Raw genomic sequence first — 17,779 nt, 5'->3', positions numbered from 1 at the left:
CATCTGCTCCCCTCCACACACCCCTACATCTGCTCCCCTCCACACACCCCGGTGTCTCTCCTCTTTTACATGGGAAGTTTCCCACCTGCTAATTTACCATCCTTGAGAGGCAGAAGCTCTGCCTTTGCCGCTTCACTCACACAGACATCTGCCAGCAAAACCCACAGGGAAGACACCAGTCACAACGCAAGATGTCTCCTGTTCGGCTGATCCAGAGAGGAGATCACGGTTCAAGCCGGTTTAGACAAGGGCCTCGTGAAAAACATCTTGAAGAGCACATGGCAAAGAAAATAGCCTTAATAGTTAAGATCTTTAAGTGAAGACTGTTTGCTTCCATTACATGCTGTATTCTTAGAATAGAAGTGACCAAACAGAAATGATGAATAAAAACATCTAAACACCAACTTCTCTCAAGAGGAAGGAGCTGAAGGTCGCAGGTGATTTGTTTGGCCTGGGAGCCTGCGGGTGTGCTCAGATTCAGAGCTGTTCATAATGATTGAGCAAAATCCTGTCTATGCCCCTGTGAGCTTTAAACTCTAGTATGTGAAGAGTGAGGGGCATCCCCTCCACCCTGTCATGTCCACAGTCACTATGGCTACTGTCTGCTGTGACAATATGGCCAGGGTCTCTTACTGGGGATAAAACCAGGCCACCGTGTCGGCAGTCTTCCACAGTTGACCTGCGTCAGTACTGCTCCTGGGTTATCTCTGCTTTAACAAGCCAGAAATAAATACAATAAACTATCCTAAAATGAATCAGGATCTCCTCAGAAGGTACATCAATGCCTGCAGACTCTGGAAACTGTGCCTTTATTCCCATAAAAAGATATCATGCCTGGGCTGGGGAAAGGGCGGAGTCAAGTACCTGCGGTACAGGAATAGAGCCTTGAGTTTGATTTCCAGGATGTGGGTGTTTGTTATTCTTGTCTTTTGTTTGTTTACCAAGCACAGCAGTGCACACTTGTAAGCCCAGCACCTCAGAGGTGGGAACAGGCTGATGCCTGAGGCTATCTGGCCAGCCAATGTCGCTGAGTCGGCAAACTCCAGGTTCAGTGCAAAGCCCTGTCTCAAAAAGCTAGGTAGAGAGAGTGACTGAGGAAGTCGCGAGCCTGACCTCTGCCTGTGCACATACTGATACTGCCCCATCAGGAGTGGGGTGTCTGACTACTGAAGAAGCAGCACAGTTTATGACTCTGCTCCCTGAAAGCTGTACCTGGAAACTGCTAACCTGGCTTGTTCTGCATCTAAGAGCCCCTGGCCCCACCACTAGCTCAGGTGCTCTGCACAAGCAGGGACCATGGGGTGCTGGACAGCTATGGGGCAGTACTTAGACTCATGCAACACTAGTTCAGACCCCATACACTGCTCTCTGGCCCTCAGAGCATATGCCTGGGCCTCGGGCACCTTTAGAAATATCACCTTTCCGGGCCAGCAAGATGGCTCAGCCCCTCTGCTAACCACCCAGCCAGCCTTCAGCGCTCCTTATACCTTGGTCTCTTTGTCTGTCCCATCCCCACGTCCCTGTCCACAGGCCTCATAACTAGATTTGATGGTGCTTGAGGCCATGGCATGGCCTCAAAAGTATAGATAATTATTACTGATAGCCCCCTCACCGGCCAATGCCCGTATCTGGGGACTGTGCCTTGCTAAGGTCTGGCATCTTAAGAGGCATTTCCCTTAGATGTCCTAAAGGACTCCCCAATTTGTAATGATCAAACCTGGACGAGGTCTGAGCTCATGGTGTGTGTAGGGATGGGAAGAGAGTGTCTCAGGACAAGAGACCCGAGGCTGGGTCTGCTTTCATTGTCACGACAAACTAACTGAGAAACATGCCTTAGGGAGGAAGTCTTAATTTGGCTTGGCTCCATTGCCTGGGTGGGACATGTGACAGGGGAGGGTGCCTACCTCCTCAACAGGGAGATGTGCAGAGATAGGATGGAAGTAGGGACCGAGATGAGAACGGGTGCAAACCTGAGGTCCCTCTGCAGCTCCACAGCATTGTCCCTCAACTCCCTCAGACAGTCTGCTAACTGAACATCGAGGTACCTGGCGCTTTTCCTGAGGTTTAAGACCAGATATCATGATGAGGTGCCAAGCTTAAAAAATAACGGCTGGAAAACACCAAGGCACCAGGTGGAAGTGGCTATGGCAGAAGCTTCCAGAGAACCAGTGAGTGGTTCAGGGCCACCCCACAGCTGTGCTCTTCCCTCCACCTCCTTCCCGGCCACATCTGTCAGCCTCTGCAATCTCTCCCGCAGTTAGATGGGAGGGGGCAGTGACCACAGCCTCAGAGGGACAGTGGGCCAAACCACCCCCACTCCCAGTGGGGTCTCCAGAGGCTGAGCAACCTTGGTCTTACTAAGCATGAGATCACCTTTCCTCTCCCAGGAGTCTCGGGGTTATTTGGGGTCACTGGCTGAATTCACTCCAGGTCTGATCTCTGAGCAGGCACTGTGATGCCCAGCTCCATCTCTGTCCTTTATGAGCCCAGTGAAAGGCCAGTCAGTCATGTGAAGAAGGCCATGGAGTTAGACATAAAAGCAGGGGGGGCTACACAGGTCACTCTTGTCCCAAAGGTATCCTTGGCTCATTGGAAGAGCTCCTCTGGGAACCAAAACAGTGACCGGAAAATGTGGGCAACTGGAAAGTAAGCAAAGACAGTACCACAGCCCAGATAGGCACCTGGGATGCCGTCTGCCCTCCCCATAAGGCCTTGAACAACCAGGAGAAACAGGCAATGTCCCTCCTCTGGGCACATTCACTTAAAATATCCAACCTCAAAACTGCTTTCAGGCCTCCACTAAGCTCCACTATCCTTCTCATTATGAAGCCATGGAAAGCCAGGCAGGCCTGCAGGGGGCCTGTGTCCTAGTGCAGACAATGCTCACTTCTGTGGCACAGAAGACACCAGCAGAGTCCCTTCCTGAGTCTAGTGCTAACGAACAAATTAGATTCATCAGGGCTGGGCACCTAGCCTGGCAACAGAGCCCCTGCCTAGCACGCCTGCACCCCTGGGCTTAGGTTCCACGACCCACCCACTCCCCCACCACCACTTAACTTGTTTTTATTTAGTAATTATCAAGACTGTTTCTTTCCAGGTTTCAAGCAGTGTTGTTGTCCTTTAGGGCCTGCCTCTCTCTAAAGGCTTTAGGGCAGGGCTCCCTTTTAAAGAGGCTTCGTGTAATCCAAGGAGGGCAGTAAGTGATTTCTCCCTGGGTCACAGAGAACATAGCTCAGCTTGGGGCATCACAGATTTTGAACTGGTAAGCTGTGTTCTCAACCACAGACATGAGGCTGATAGGTACCAGGGCACAGGTTCACTCCAGGGCCAGCTTTACATGGTTGCATAATGAGAAAGCTATTGGAACCTAGTGGAGGTCTGAAAGTGATTTCGAGGTTGGATAATTTAAATTAATGCTCCTAAATGAATCCCAGATTCCTGGAGCTATAAATTTTCCATTTCTCTGACCATGCGATTGCAGATGTCACATGTGAGCCTCCAGTACGCCGGAGACTTGTGTCTTTGGTTTCAGCTGAGGAGGCAGGCAGGGTCATAGCAAGGCTCACCTGAGAACAGAGCAAGCGCTCCCGCTGGACAGCCGGCTTCCTAGCCAGAATGAGGGAGCACCCCCAAAGCTCTGCCTAACCCCAGGATGTCACTGTGAGAGACTGCCATCGCCCCTAGATGCTCAGTGCTGTGGCCTCTCCCTTGCAACAGAACACTTTTTTTAGGAGTGTCTTACTTGAATTATATAATTATTGATAGAAAATTAGCTGATCCAGGCAAAGCTCAAAATAACAAATCCAAACAAGATGGTATCCCCGTGTGGCCAGGGGCCCAGAGGCCTTCTGCCTTGCCACTCCACCAGGCCCTAAGGATGGTCCTTACCCCAGGAGTGGAAGAAGACACAGCCCAGAGTTGTCTATGTCACGTCCACTGTCCACACTGTTGGAAAGGAGGCCACACCCATTCCCCACCCACTAGGTCAGGTCTCTTGGTGTCACTTACTCTCTCTAACCACCCTGTACAAGGCAAGCTGGGAAACAGGGCCACACGCCCAGTGCAACTCAATCTCCACTGCTAAAGAAGGGAAAGGAAACAGTAAGCAGTTGTCCAGCTCTGTCCTTGTAATCTTTTGTGTCGGCAGAAAGATTAACCTGTGAAGAAACCACTGCCACCAATCTCGTGGACCAGTTCAGAGACTTGTCACAAAGGAAGCACGGAGGATTGTGGGGGAGAGGCTTGAGGGACAGGCGGGTTTGGGTGGAAGGTGCCCAGGGCGCTGGCCCAGGGAAAGCAACTGGAGCACTAAAGTTCTTAAGGAAGAGCGAGCGGTGGCATGGAGAAAGGAGGGAGGAGGCTAAGGCGCACTGGGACCAAAAGAAAATATCGGGTAGATGACTGAGTGGCTGTGCTGTCCCTTCACTCCAATCTAAAAGAGAAGGTAGAGTCAGACAGACTGGATTTGTCCCCTCCATGTTGCTCACTTGCACTGAGACCCTGTCACGTTATTCAGGTCTGTGGAGTAAGGCTAGCACTGTTTACCAGCACCCAGAGGGGCACCATGGGTGCTCGGCAGCAGTCTCCCATGGTGTCAGGACTTAGTGAATGGGGGTTCAGTGAGACTGTAACTTTCTGTCTCATAACTGGTCCCTGTATGGGCTGGACGATGGACCATGGGTGAAGTGCTGAGATCCTAGCCAGGACACACCCACTGATGGTGCCTGTCGATCTTCTCAGTCCACCATAACAAAATGTAAACTGGGTGGCTTAAACAAAATCCATTTATTTCTTCCCATTTCTGGAGGCTGGCAGTCCAAACCCAGGATGCTGACATGCTTGGGTTTTGGTGAAGGCTTGCTGCAGGCTGTGAGCTCACATGGTCTTTCCCCCGTGTCACAGGTGGAGTGCTTCTCAGGGCACTGATCCACCCTGAGGGTCCCATCTTCGTGACCTCATGAAACCCTACCTGACTCCAAATGCCATCCTATTGGGGATTTTGTCCTTCATTGTGCAAATCTGAGGGGAACAAACATGGAGTCTATACCTAAGCCATTCACTGGCAGCAGTGTAGCAATCACAAATGCAAAGGTTTTAATTCAGTATTATCTCTGCTTTGGGGCAGCATTGGAAATACCTACAGGACAGAAGCTATCCTAAAGAAAGCAATGCTCACCCTGTGAGAAGGTGGGGAGAGGGAGGAGGAGAAGGAAGAGAAGGAGGAGGGATAGGAAGTGGAGGAGGAAGAGTAGGAGGAAGAGGAAGAAGAGGAGGAGGAGGAAGAGAAAGAAGAAGAGAAGGAGGAGGAGGAGGAACAACCTCCCTTCAGACATGAGAGCACATAAGAGTGGGAACAGATCCGAGCTATGTACCCAATGAATCACAATTTTATAATTTTACATTTTGCTATCCAAGCTAAATAATGCTCTTGGCTAAGCAATCTTAGTGTATCTTTGCCACCAGCATTTTTAGGCAAATACCACAACATAAATAAAATAATGAATAGAAATACTGCATTAATGACGGGTCTGAGTAGTTAGAGGCCCTCGGCTGGACCATAGAGGAAGACGGAGGCATAGCCAAGACACTTGACAGTGAAGGACAGAAAACCAGAGAAGGAAGATGGAGCAAAGTCCACTCATCCTGGCTCAGCCTCCACGTGGTACACTGTGCCATGTGTTTCCTTAAAATGTAGAAAAGTGCATTAAAGCAATGGCGTTGCTGAGACCCATCCAAATGACAATTAAAACCAGGCTCTTTGGCAAAGTAATCCCTGCGCGACTTGGCAGGACCCATGGAGTGCACATTGAACTTCGTGTCTCCAATGAAGAGATTCTGGTTCAATGCCAGCGCTAGGTTTTACAAGAACAAAATTAAGCAGTGTTTAGGGTGCAACACGCTGGGTCACCACTTATTACAAGTTCCTTTCTCCAGCAAATGTTGCCAACCCAACTCTCCTCCAAAATACTGCCCACGAATCTGCCTGAGCCCCTATCTTCCTACCCAAAAGGTCTGAATTTTTAGATCTAATCCCTGTTTAGTGGGTCTTGATTTATACTCTTGATCACAATCCCTTGATCTCCTCAATCTGATGGCACACACACACACACACTTTTTCAGAACTAAGATCTATAAACACGGCTGGAGAGATCTCAGTCAGTAGAGCCTTTGCCTTGCAAGCATGAAAACTTGAGTTCAGTTCCCAGAGAAAGTCTGAGGGGCTGGAGAGATGGCTCATTAGTTAAGAGCACCGGCTGCTCTTCTAGTCGACCTGGATTCGAATCCCAAAACTCACATGCGTGGCTGACGACTGCCTGTGACTCCAGTCCAGGAGACCCAGTGTCCTCTTCTGCAGCCACTCCCACAAGTGGTGCACAGAAATGCAAGGAGGTAAAACACCTAGGTACATAAAATAAAGAATTCTTTTAATCAGACATGCTGGTGCACACTTGATGTTTCAGGGATAGGGGTGTAGAGCCTCACTAGTCAGCCAGCCTAGCCTACAAGTTGAGTTCTGGGCCAGTTCTCAAGTAAATAAATACGCAGAAAGGGGCATGGCCTGACTCATGGGAACTCCCAGAATCTGAGCCTGCATGGGATTGACCTAGGCTCTCTGCATACATGTGACAGTTGTACAGTTTGAGCTCTGTGTGAGACTCCTGACAACAGGAGCAGGGGCTGTCCCTGCTGCTTTGGTTGGTTGGGAACCTATTCCTCTATCTGGATTGCCTAGCCCAGCCTGAATATGGGGGTGGAGGGCAGAGCTCGGCCTTATGGCAACTTGATATGCCTTGCTTTGCTGATGCCCATAGGAGGCCTGCCCCTTTCTGGGTGGATATGGAGAAGGGGCGGATTGGGGGTTGGAGGGGAAGGAGAAGGAGGAAGGGAGGAGGGATGGGAGGCTGCAGTCAGGATGTAAAATAATTTTTTCAAAAGGTGCACTTCAGTCGAATTGGTACTTCAAGCACATGAGCTTTGCATGACTCCAGGACTGGGGAAGGCTGCCCCTGAGCTGCTGCAGGAGACATGGGAGGAAGTGGTTGAGTGGTCCAGGCCCAGGGTAGAGGCATTAACTTCCATGGGCAGATGTCAACCCAGCCCCCTCTGGGGACAGTGCTCTCTGTGCCGCAGCAGCCTCGGTGTCCAAATGTGCACTGCAAGGTGGCATCAGGGGAACAGGAGGAGTTTTGAATAATTATTAGCAGGATTGGAGCTTCCAGTTATGGTCAGGATTCTATCCTCTGTTAATCATTGGGCTTGCGTCTTCTGGATACAATCAATTCTGTGTCTTCTGTTGCTGTCAGGGTCACACTTTCTGGTTATTGTCAATGCTGCGTCTTCTGTTGCTGTCAGGGTCACACTTTCTGGTTATTGTCAATGCTGCGTCTTCTGTTACGTCAAGTCTGCATGCTCTGTTTACTGCCAGGGTTGTATTTCTTGGTTACCACTGGGGTTGTGTCTCCCGGTTGCCAGTGGAGCTGTATTTCCTGGTGTTGTTGGGATTGTATTTTCTGGTTACCATTGGAGTTACCTCTTCTGGTTACCGCCAAGGTTACATCTTTCATTGACACTCTTACTGTCCTCCTGGGAGACAGGGCTGTAAAGTCCCCTACCCAGTCAGGCTGTGGTGCCTTGAGAAGTGTTGAGTTCAGGCTCCAAAGGAGAGGAGAAGCCCATGATAGCTCCGACCCCAGCTTCCCGCAGCTGTGCCTGCACCTGCCAGGCAAAGATGGGCGGCTTCCCTTCAGTACTGCTCCATGACGAATTATTCTAAAATGTGCTAACCTAACTAAAGCTTACAATTTTTTCCTCCAGTTCTCTGGTTTGAGCAGGTCCAAGCTTAGATAGCTACCACCTGAGATTTTTTATGAAGCTGGGAGGCTGAAGTTCCCAGGGCTACCTGTCTCTCAGGGTGTTTTCCTTCACCTGTCTGTCTCAGTGTCTCTTGTGGCTCTCTGGAGTGGAACATCCCAGAACTACAACCCAGGGTGCTGAAACCAGGAAAAGAAACTTCCAGGCCCTTGAAATCACATTCAAGACTAGCACGCCTCTTCCATCACATATGTCATTCGGGTCTGCTAAGGCCATTAGGATCTGAGGGACAGCGGTGCAGGTGACATCTGGCCCTGATGGGGTGGCAGGATATAGGAGGGGAAAACTCAGGGTAGTGTCCTTTCAGACAAGCGGGCACCACAGAGAGCAAAAGGAATTCTCTGCCCAGTTGGCTCTGAGAGGGGTCCCTCCCTGCTGCCCTTGGGAGGCCCAGTGATTGGAACAACAAAGTCAAGTCTGAGCAAGTATAATTGTGTAGAATATTAGGGGAGAAAGTTACTGTGCCCTCACCACCCTTGGGCCACAAAGATCAAGCTGAAGGGGAGAGGCTCTCATAGGGGAGACCCATTTGCCAGCACCCCTCAAGTAGAAACTCCACATCATTTTTTTAAATCTATTAAAATTGACTATAGCATAAGCCACACAAGAAAATCTGAAAAATATAATTTTTATAAATCATATTTTCCCATCATAACACACACACACGTTCATGCACATGCTCACGCTGAAATTTAGTAATGATGGATTAAATTCTACTTTGTAGAAAGCACTTACAAAGCTTCAGAACACTCACAAATTACCTTTGGACCCTGAAGAAAACCAAAGCTGCAGATCGCAGGCATCTAGGAAGTCGTGACAACAGAGCACCCCAGGGAAACCTTTGCACTTACCAAATATCAGGGCCCCGAAGCCCTCCACCGCTGACTGAGAAAAAAGTGGACACAGATGGCTTAAAACTCAGGGACAAAACTGAGAGACACACAGAGCCAGTTAGTGTAAAAACAAGTTAGCGGAAAGCAAAACAGAATCAGCAGACCTGGAAAGGGGCTCTGCGGAAGGTCTTTGGAAATGTGAGCATCATTGACTGATCTTTACGTCAAAATTAATCAGTGTACGACCACGTTATATTAAGAGTAACAAAAGGGATCTCAACACAGATACGGAGGCTCTTAGGTTTCCTATGTATAAAATAACACACACACACATACACACACAAAATCAAAGGTTAGTGAAACGATTCTAGAACTTTTAGTTTACTTCAAAATATTTAGATAATTTTCATTAGAAAAAATTTAAAATTTATTGTATTAGTAGACCAAAATAAAATATTAAGTTGGGTCCTCAAAAATACTTGATTAAATTTTTAAATATTACTTGTTTGTTTGTTTGTTTCAAGATAGGATCTCATTGTATAGTTCTGGCTGTCCTGGAACTCACTCTGTAGACTAGGCTGGCCTCAAACTCACAGAGATCCTCCTGCCTCTGCCTCCTATGTATTGGGATTAAAGACATGTGCCAGTATACATAAGGCTTAAATATTTCTTTTAAAAACATCAATTGAATAGAAAAATATTTAATGTGACAAAAATACCTATAAATATGATTATCTTGCTTTATATAAAAAAAACCTTTATTTTTACATTCTTAGACTCAGAAAACTGGAACTTAAAAGATACTTTCCATAAACTCACAGCCGCTGTGGTTGCCTGCGTACGACCAGGCCAGGCAGCGTTCTAGTGCAGGTGGAGAGGGCCACATAGCCTACACCCCCAGCTTGGCAGTGCTGGTGTCGATGGCGCCTTGGGGAGAGAGTTGTTCTCTTCAACCCCACTGGGCTGACAGGCTCTGGTAGATGACCGCACACGTGGGCAGCACAAACTAGACTCAGGGAGTCAGTTAAAAAAATTTAAGGGGCCGGGCAGTGGTGGTGCACACCTTTAATCCCAGCACTTGGGAGGCAGAGGCAGGCAGATCTCTGTGAGTTCGAGGCCAGCCTGGTCTACAAGAGCTAGTTCCAGGACAGGAACCAAAAAGCTATGGAGAAACCCTGTCTCAAAAAATCCAAAAAATCCAAAAAAAAAAAATTAAGGGAAGAGTCCAGTAGAGAAGTGAACAGAGCTCGTGAAGAGGCTAGTCACTAGGGTGTGGATGTAAAACATAACCTCACACGTATGGAACAACCACTGAAGAAGAGATTGTGTTTCCTCTGATCATTACATTGAAAGCCGTCCCCTCATAAAACTGTAGTTGAAAGCATCATTTATTATTCATTTTTCCAGATGAAAGATTGGCAGTAGTATCAAAAGCCGTTCGAATGTGCTTTAGCTAACTCACTATGCCTTTCCTGACTGGCGGGTAAATGAAAACACGTCTATCATTTACCACGGCCTCTTTGCAGCAGAGATCGTTGGGTTCCTACTGCCTCACAATAAGGAGTTTAATGGCTGCACTGTTGCTTGTGTGTGAGAGAGGTTGAAACATCAGAGAAGCACAGGACCTGTGCAAGCTGAGTAAGAAATCCCAGCGTCCAGCAGGAGGGGTGGGGTGACTCTGGGACCACACCCACAGCTGAGGAGCCATTGGCTTTGGAGAAAACAAGACTCAGTCCTTCTCAGAGGGGACCTCTGGCCTGTTCCCCCTGCATCAGTGGACACCCCACAGCCACGCGCATGTGGGCAGCACTAATTGCGCTCAGTGGAGGAGGGGGGCACCTGAAGCCAGAAAGGAGAGACCCTGGGGAAAGATCAGGGAGGTCGGGAAGGGGAGTCGGGGGCAGATATAGTTAAGGTGGGTGGTAGACATCTATGAAAGGGCCCAACTATGAAACAAGTCATAGCAAGGAAGTGCAGGGCTGGGCACCTGGCTCAGCAGCGGAGACCCTGCCAAGCATGCCCAAGGTCCTGGGTGCAAGAGACAGAATACAAGAAGGGAGTGTTATTTACTTTTTACCCAGCCTAATTCGACTATCCTAAACACATGCCGTCCACGGGTGTTTGTGCTTTCTAAGGTGGAAAAGTACGGAGATGATTCTGAATCCTGCTACCTATGTTTCTTCTCGCTTCCTCTTTTTCTTCTTTCCTTCATGTAGTTCCCAAGTTTTCATAGATATAGAACACAGAACTCTGTGGTCGGATGAAAAGGGGATTTGTGTGAAATAAATCATACCTCGGTAGTAATTACTGACAAATCATATGTGTCTTGCTAAAGATATGCCATCTTATTCTGCCCGTTCCTTCATTTTTCTAGCTTCCTCGTGTTGCCAAACATCTCCCTCTGGCTTTCATCTTAGTTTTGGCATCAAAAGGGCTGATTACAGGGAACGTGCCAGGTCGTGTGTCAGCAGAATGAATCAAATAACCAAGAGAGTTGACCTTGGATCCTTTTCCCGGACAGCACATAAAAGGCAGGCTAGGAAAGGAAATGTGTTACAGACCAGCCGAGCTGCGGGGAGGGGGAGCGCGGAGCTGGATGTCTGCTGCATCCTGACAGCCCACTTTCTTGGGTTCAGGGCTCACGCAATACCTGTACTGTTTATCTCTGTCATGGAACTGTGAATGTTGTCACGAGAAAAGCCAGAGCATGGTGTCTTCTTTTAAAATGATGGATCAACATTAAAGTGTAGGGTTCAAAGACAGAAAAGAAAGTCGGCCAGAGAGATTCGGAGGAGCCAGCCCCACCCAACTCATGCTAAGAGTTGGATATCCTGTAAGTGGGAGACACTGAAGGGCTTAGACAGGAAGAAAACTGAATGTGTGTGTACACTTATTATATACACATTTTATATGCTTCTACAAATGTGTGAATGCATGTGTATGCATACTTATAGATGGAGATTTACATGGAAATCAGTATATCACGGAAAGGCTGGGAGGGCTGTCTACTACCTGACCTCAGTTTTAGATGTGCAATAGTGAGAACAGCAAGAGTCAGAGGGCTCTAAATGTCCTCTCTGCTTCTCTCTGTCACACAGAAGATGGTACCCCGCCCATCCCATCTCACCCCCATTCCTTCTCATCTCAGGGTTGATTCTACCCACCCGCATTTTCCTCCTTGGATGTTCTGACTCCCATGAGAGAGAATCTTCCTGATCCAACCCAGATCAAGTGCCTACCTCTGGCCCAGTCAATGATGGCAACATCGTAGAGCACAGGCGTGCCTGCTAGGATCCATTTGTTTGTGAGTCGTTGGCCCTGTTTCCACTTCTGGACTATCTACCCTCATGAGGGCAAGATCTTGGTGCTTGCTCAGAACTGTCTGAAGCCCTCTGAGATTGATAGACGATACAACCACTTGGGAAGGGACGCAGTGACTCAGAGCGTGGAGAGGTGTCCGTAGGGAGATGTAGCTTTGATGTCATTTCTCCTAAGGTATCCCTAGAGCACCAACTTCAACAGTTTCATCGACGGACATCAGTGAGCCCATGGGCTTTCATTCTACTCTGAGAACCAGACTTTCTTTACAGACTGATTTCCCCCAACCCCCATCCCAAACAGCCATCTCCAAACAAACGTTGGAAGGCTAATCCTTTTGTCACTTGTGGAAACCTGCAGCCCTCTGTGAGAACTAGATCAGAGAACAGGTATTTGTAGAAGAAACTTGGCTTGCACGTTGCACTTTTTCCAAGATTGCTTTAGTATCCTCTCTGTGAAATCCAATTTCCTTGAATGACCTCTGCTCGTAGGAAACTATTTGGTTTAGTTTGTGGGAGCCGTGGCATATTTTTAAGCATCTCCGAAGGCCAGCTCCATCTCTGCTGAGCGTGCCTGAGAGCCAGATGTTTCCTAACACTCAGCATACATGAGCTCACCCCTGGCACATTTCTCAAACACACTCACCCCAAAGCTCTTCTCCCAGCTCCCCAGCATCCCACAGCTCAAACTCAGAACTCAGGGGCCAGCTTGAATCCTCAGAAGAGTTGCGTAAGCCTGGAAGGTGAAGCCTCCTATGCTGAAATCTCCAATTTCCTAATATTTCAAAGATCTAACAAACAGCTGGAAGATATGCAGTACAAAGGCAGGATTGGAGCTAGCCAAGCTAAGCAACATGAAAAGATATGCAAACTGGCTGCCCAAAGGAATCCAATTAAACTGCAGGCGGAGGATTCTGCAGCCACCCAGACCTGATGAAATCATCGAGCTCAGGGCTAAGGGCCCTTGGCCACATCTAGCCAGTACAGAAGACCAAGGAAGAGAGGGCCTCAGAGAGGGTGACGTTCCCCAGGTTTCACAGGAAGAGTGTGTTAGGGACAAAGCAAAGACCCCGACAGACCACAGTCCCATACTCCCAGTTCCCTGTCTCCATACCCTCTACAGTTCAAGGGAAACCTTGAATGTGGTCAGCAGGACCCTGCGTCCCAACCACACCATAATTAGGCAAAGGGATTTGTTAGGAGGACAATTACCTTTAAAAACATAATTAAGCCTCGGATCCATCCCCAGCATGACATAAAAAAGTGTGGCTGTACATGCTTGTATGGCCTACAGTTCAGAATAGAAACAGAGCTATTCTTGGCAATATAGCAATATCAAGACTAGCCTGAGCTACAAGAAATCCGCTGAGGGAGGGGGCTGGAGAGATGGCTCGGTGGTTAAGAGCATTGCCTGCTCTTCCAAAGGTCATGAGTTCAATTCCCAGCAACCACATGATGGCTCACAACCATCTGTAATGAGGTCTGGTGCCCTCTTCTGGCCTGCAGACATACATTCAGACAGAATATTGTATACATAATAAATAAATAAATATTTAAAAAAAAAAAAAAAGAAATCCGCTGAGGGAGGTGTGGAGAGACCAAAGGGAGCACAAAGGATCCTCATTATGTCTCCCCAGGAATGGGAGAGAACCCATGGCAGATAACTTAAGGATATCTAGATAGCCCAGTCGTCATAGCCTGGACTTCTAAAAAGCAAGCTTATGAGGACTAGATGAGCTTTTAAGAATCTCCTGCTCAGAGACCCACAGCTATGTAAGGATTGTTTATCAAGTGATGACTTGGACCTTGAGGTTTTACTAGGAGCCCTGGCTTCAAGGGGAGGCATGTGAAACCGGCAGCGAGTACTGTCCGTGCCACTGAAAGGTGTCCACAGACCTGAGGACCAGACAGGCTGGACGTCCTGCGGGTAGAGTGAGCCAGCGTCACAGGGCCCCATGGCATTGAAAGCTGTGAAGAACTTTGCGTTAGAGAGTGAACTGAGCAGACAGACTTACATTCTGGAACAAGCTCTCACATCTGTGTGGCGAGTTCACGGACTGCGGCCAAGTGCTACACTGTGTAAAGCTAGCCATTGGTCCTTCGGGAATCTTTTTGCACTTATTATTCGTAGCCAGGATAATAGTAAAAAGAATGCATTCCTTGGCCATGCAAAACTAGGCTTTATTCCCACCCCACCTGTTGCTGCCTGTGTGGTTTTGAACAAATTATTTAAATAGGCCTGAGCCCTCCCTTTCATTTCTCCATGTGGAGATAATGATGCCTCGCTCATAGGATGTTGAAGTGCTCATGGATGCTTCATAGACAATGTGGGGGGGGCGGTATTTCTGATAACCCTCCCATTGTATTACAAGAGATTGTTACATTTTCCTCTTGGCTTTTTTGTGTTTATGGTACTGAGGATTGAGGCTAAGATCTCATGGGTGCTAGGCAAATGCTCTACCATTCAGTTCTATCCCCAGGTCTTCTTAAAATTCTACCAAAGGGGCTGGAGAGGGGGCTCGGTGGTTAAGAGCACTGCTTGCTCTTGCAGAGGAACAACCAAGTTCAATTCCTAGGACTCATGTGGTAGCTCACAACCCTCTGTGACTCCAGTTCTAGGGGACCTTACAACTTCCAATCTCCAGGTTCACACACGGTACACAGGCATGTATGCAGGCTAAACACCCTTAACTAAAAATTCTATTAGAGCATGTGCTACTAGTGCATGAAAAAAAAATGGCATTCTTATTTCATTAATAAAGAAGGCAAGGTAAACTAAGGTCAAAGCCAGCTTTGGATATGACTCAAACCACCCAGAAACAGTGCTGCAGAGAATTAAACAGAGTTGCAAGGGGCCAGTATCATGAGAGAAAGCTCTGGTCGCCATAGCAACCTTTTAAGCAAACACTGGAGATCTGCTGGCGTGTACGACACTAACGACATCTGGTGTTTCTATTATCCCCTCACAAGCGAAAACTAAGAGTGAGGGGAAACAAAATGCCCTGCGAACTGATCTTTAGGCCAATTATGCTCAGAGTAGCTCATGTTTGTGCCAGCGCCTCTGGCCTAGGTTTTTAGAACTCTCGGGGCCAGGCCTCTCTTTGAAGAGCCCGTGGTACACTGGTGCTGAGGTCAGCACCTTTTCTCAGTAAGATAAGTACTAATGTATCGTCTGTCAGCTGAGTGAGCAAAGCACGGTGGGGGGTCCTGCGAGGGGGGGGGAGTGACAGCAGTTATGTAGCAACAGGGAGGCAGGAGGGGCCACTGAGGCTTCTTCCATCCCTGCCTGACTGCATTTCACTTACTCCCTGTTTACTAATTTTATCATAGAAGCCTTGAGTGGTGTGCAGCTCAGTCCTGAACCTGGAGTCAGACCTACATCCAGCTGCATATCTTCCACAGGCGAGGCCATGTCTGCCTATGACATCTGTTTCCCCAGCAGCAGAGGGCAGCACCAAATTCAGCTATTTCCCAAGTGTGTTACACCACACTGTTCTAGACCCTTCCCTGAGGGTGGCTGAAGCACGCCCACTGTGCCTGCAAGCAGCCGGTGTTCTCCAGAGCCCCAGTCCACATCACAGATTTGGACACCCAGCATGGGCTCTGAGCAGACATTGGTGGAGGGCCAGGAGCTCCCGAGCCTGCAGACAGAACCTCTGGGCAAAGCCGTGTGCTCATCCGCGCAGTGAGCACGTGGCCTTCTGGACTAACTGACCCAGAGACAACTATACAGTCCAAAGGCAGAGGGGTCCTCTCCTAAGCTCCAGCTTCCCAGAATCTCCATCTTTAAAGGGGCCGTGGTTCCTGAAGCTATTAGTACACATTAGGTGTCTAGGAAGGAAGGCAGAGAAGGTGGCCCCGGAGAACCCTACTCTGGGCTGTCACTGTGGGACTTTATGGCAGACAGTCACAGCACTTGAGGGAAAGAGCCCTATACAATGTCGTTAGAAAACTGTAACAGGGCTCAGCTTCACTCAACTCTGAGAGAGAGTGGCCTGGCCAGATGAGACTACAGTTGCCCTGTTCACCCTTCAAGCTGGCCAGAGCTGGGCGCTCTGGGAAAGGAAGTGAGAAGACGCCAGGTGGTTGCCAGAGTTAGTGGAGCCCCAAGAAAGCTTGGACCTGGCTTCACCTTGTCCAAGGACTTGGGTGCCGGCACCTGTTGGGACGTCATAATTCCTAAACAGATAGAGTCTGGTCAGGTCCGGCCCTTTCTGAGCCGGACACTCTGTCTAACATGATGTCTTGGAAAGGAATTTCCAGACTATTGCTAATGCTCCCAAAGCCTCTGCTTTTCCCATGTGACTTCAGACAACTCCATTCTGACGGTGACTCTCCAGACTTTCCACTCAAAGCATCCTGGGAGGTTTCTTGTAGAAAAGTAGAGTGTCTCCTCTTGTCGTGAGAGGCTAAGCAGTTACAGATAAAACAGCTGCAGTCTGCAGGCTACGATGTGGCTAAGGACAGTAACTAGAAAAATACCCAAGAAAGCAAATAAAGAGTGGGGGCCAGAGTTTCCCAGGAAGATGGACGTCTGATGTGAAGGACGGGGCACACAGGAGAGGAAAGGGTCTTATCTCCCATCCTCCACAAGCTCGTATCTTCCTGATCCATCACAGACCAGGTCTCAGGATGCGCTCTCTCTCTCTCTCTCTCTCTCTCTCTCTCTCTCTCTCTCTCTCTCTCTCTCTCTCACACACACACACACACACACTTGTTCCTTAAATTCTACATCCTGCCCCCTGAATTCCCCTTCTGGCCCTTTCCTAGGGTCTAATGTGGGGAGCTGGGGGCCACAGATGCCCCATGGGCCTGGGAAGCCAAGGGAGGCCAGGAACACACAGGGTGGCCATCTCCCTGGCCTGGTTGGCAGTGTGGGAGGAGTTTATCTGGGAGTTCACACAGATGGTAACATGCATAAGAGATCCTACCATGGGGCAAGTGGGGGGCCAGGTGCCTGGTGAAAGAAGGAGGCGGTCACAGCCGAAGATGAGCTGCTTCAGGCCTGCTCCAGGCTCTGTGATCTCCAGAGTCTGGGGGAAGGACAGGGGTCTCTCAGCATTGTCCTATTACGTCCCTAGAAAGCCACACATGAAAAAAAGAAGCCAAGTTTGGGAGACAGACACACTTATCAATGAAATGTCTTTGCTGAATTTCTTACAAGGACAGGTCTAAAAAGAGTCCTGTGACCGGACACACCCTCCTCAAAAAAAAAGCATTCTGGTGTGAAGGGAAAGGTTCTTGTTTCTCAGCCTCAACTTCTTTCCAGGGAAGGGAATGCTGGTCACAGCCTACTGGCAAGGCTAAAAGTAAATGTGACACCCTCCATAACGCTATGGTCCAGCTAGTGCCAACCATCTTTCCTCTCTCCCCACCCAAGAAGGTCAGAGACTGTAAGGGAAAGGGACTGGAGCAATCTGAGACCCAGCTGGACCAGGAAGGGAAAGGATTCAAAGAGACCAGTGGCTAGTGTATTGTCAGGTGGCCAGGTCAGTGGCATCATGGTGGTGGTCCACAGTGCTTAGCACCAGGTCGCCAGGTCAGAGGCAGCATGGTCCACCATGCTGAGCATCCATTCATGTTCCTCCTCTGGTTCTCTTCCAGGGGCGCTGCATCAACTTTACCAGAGTGAAGAACACTCAGGCCGCCAAGTACCCCCTCAATAACGCCTACCACCCCAGCTCCCCACCTCCTGCTCCTATCTACACACCCCCACCCCCTGCTCCCCACTGCCCTCCCCCAGCCCCCAGTGCCCCC

The 17,779-nt window shown here is 48.9% G+C and overlaps 1 protein-coding gene across 1 annotated transcript in view; it reads left to right on the top strand.

Annotated features, from left to right (window-relative positions):
* The window catches only part of Antxr1 (ANTXR cell adhesion molecule 1), a 218,251-nt gene that overhangs the window by 167,584 nt on the left and 32,888 nt on the right, over positions 1 to 17,779 (top strand). Inside the window, exon 18 of the mRNA XM_013352879.2 lies at positions 17,627 to 17,773. Coding sequence (XP_013208333.2) covers positions 17,627 to 17,773 — 147 coding nt within the window. The remainder of the gene's footprint in view (positions 1 to 17,626; positions 17,774 to 17,779) is intronic.

The sequence above is a fragment of the Microtus ochrogaster genome, unplaced genomic scaffold (assembly GCF_000317375.1).
Source record: "Microtus ochrogaster isolate Prairie Vole_2 unplaced genomic scaffold, MicOch1.0 UNK1, whole genome shotgun sequence".
Taxonomy (NCBI): Eukaryota; Metazoa; Chordata; class Mammalia; order Rodentia; family Cricetidae; genus Microtus; species Microtus ochrogaster.
The sequence above is the reverse complement of the archived record's forward strand: the minus strand, read 5'-3'. Positions and strand labels throughout refer to the sequence as shown.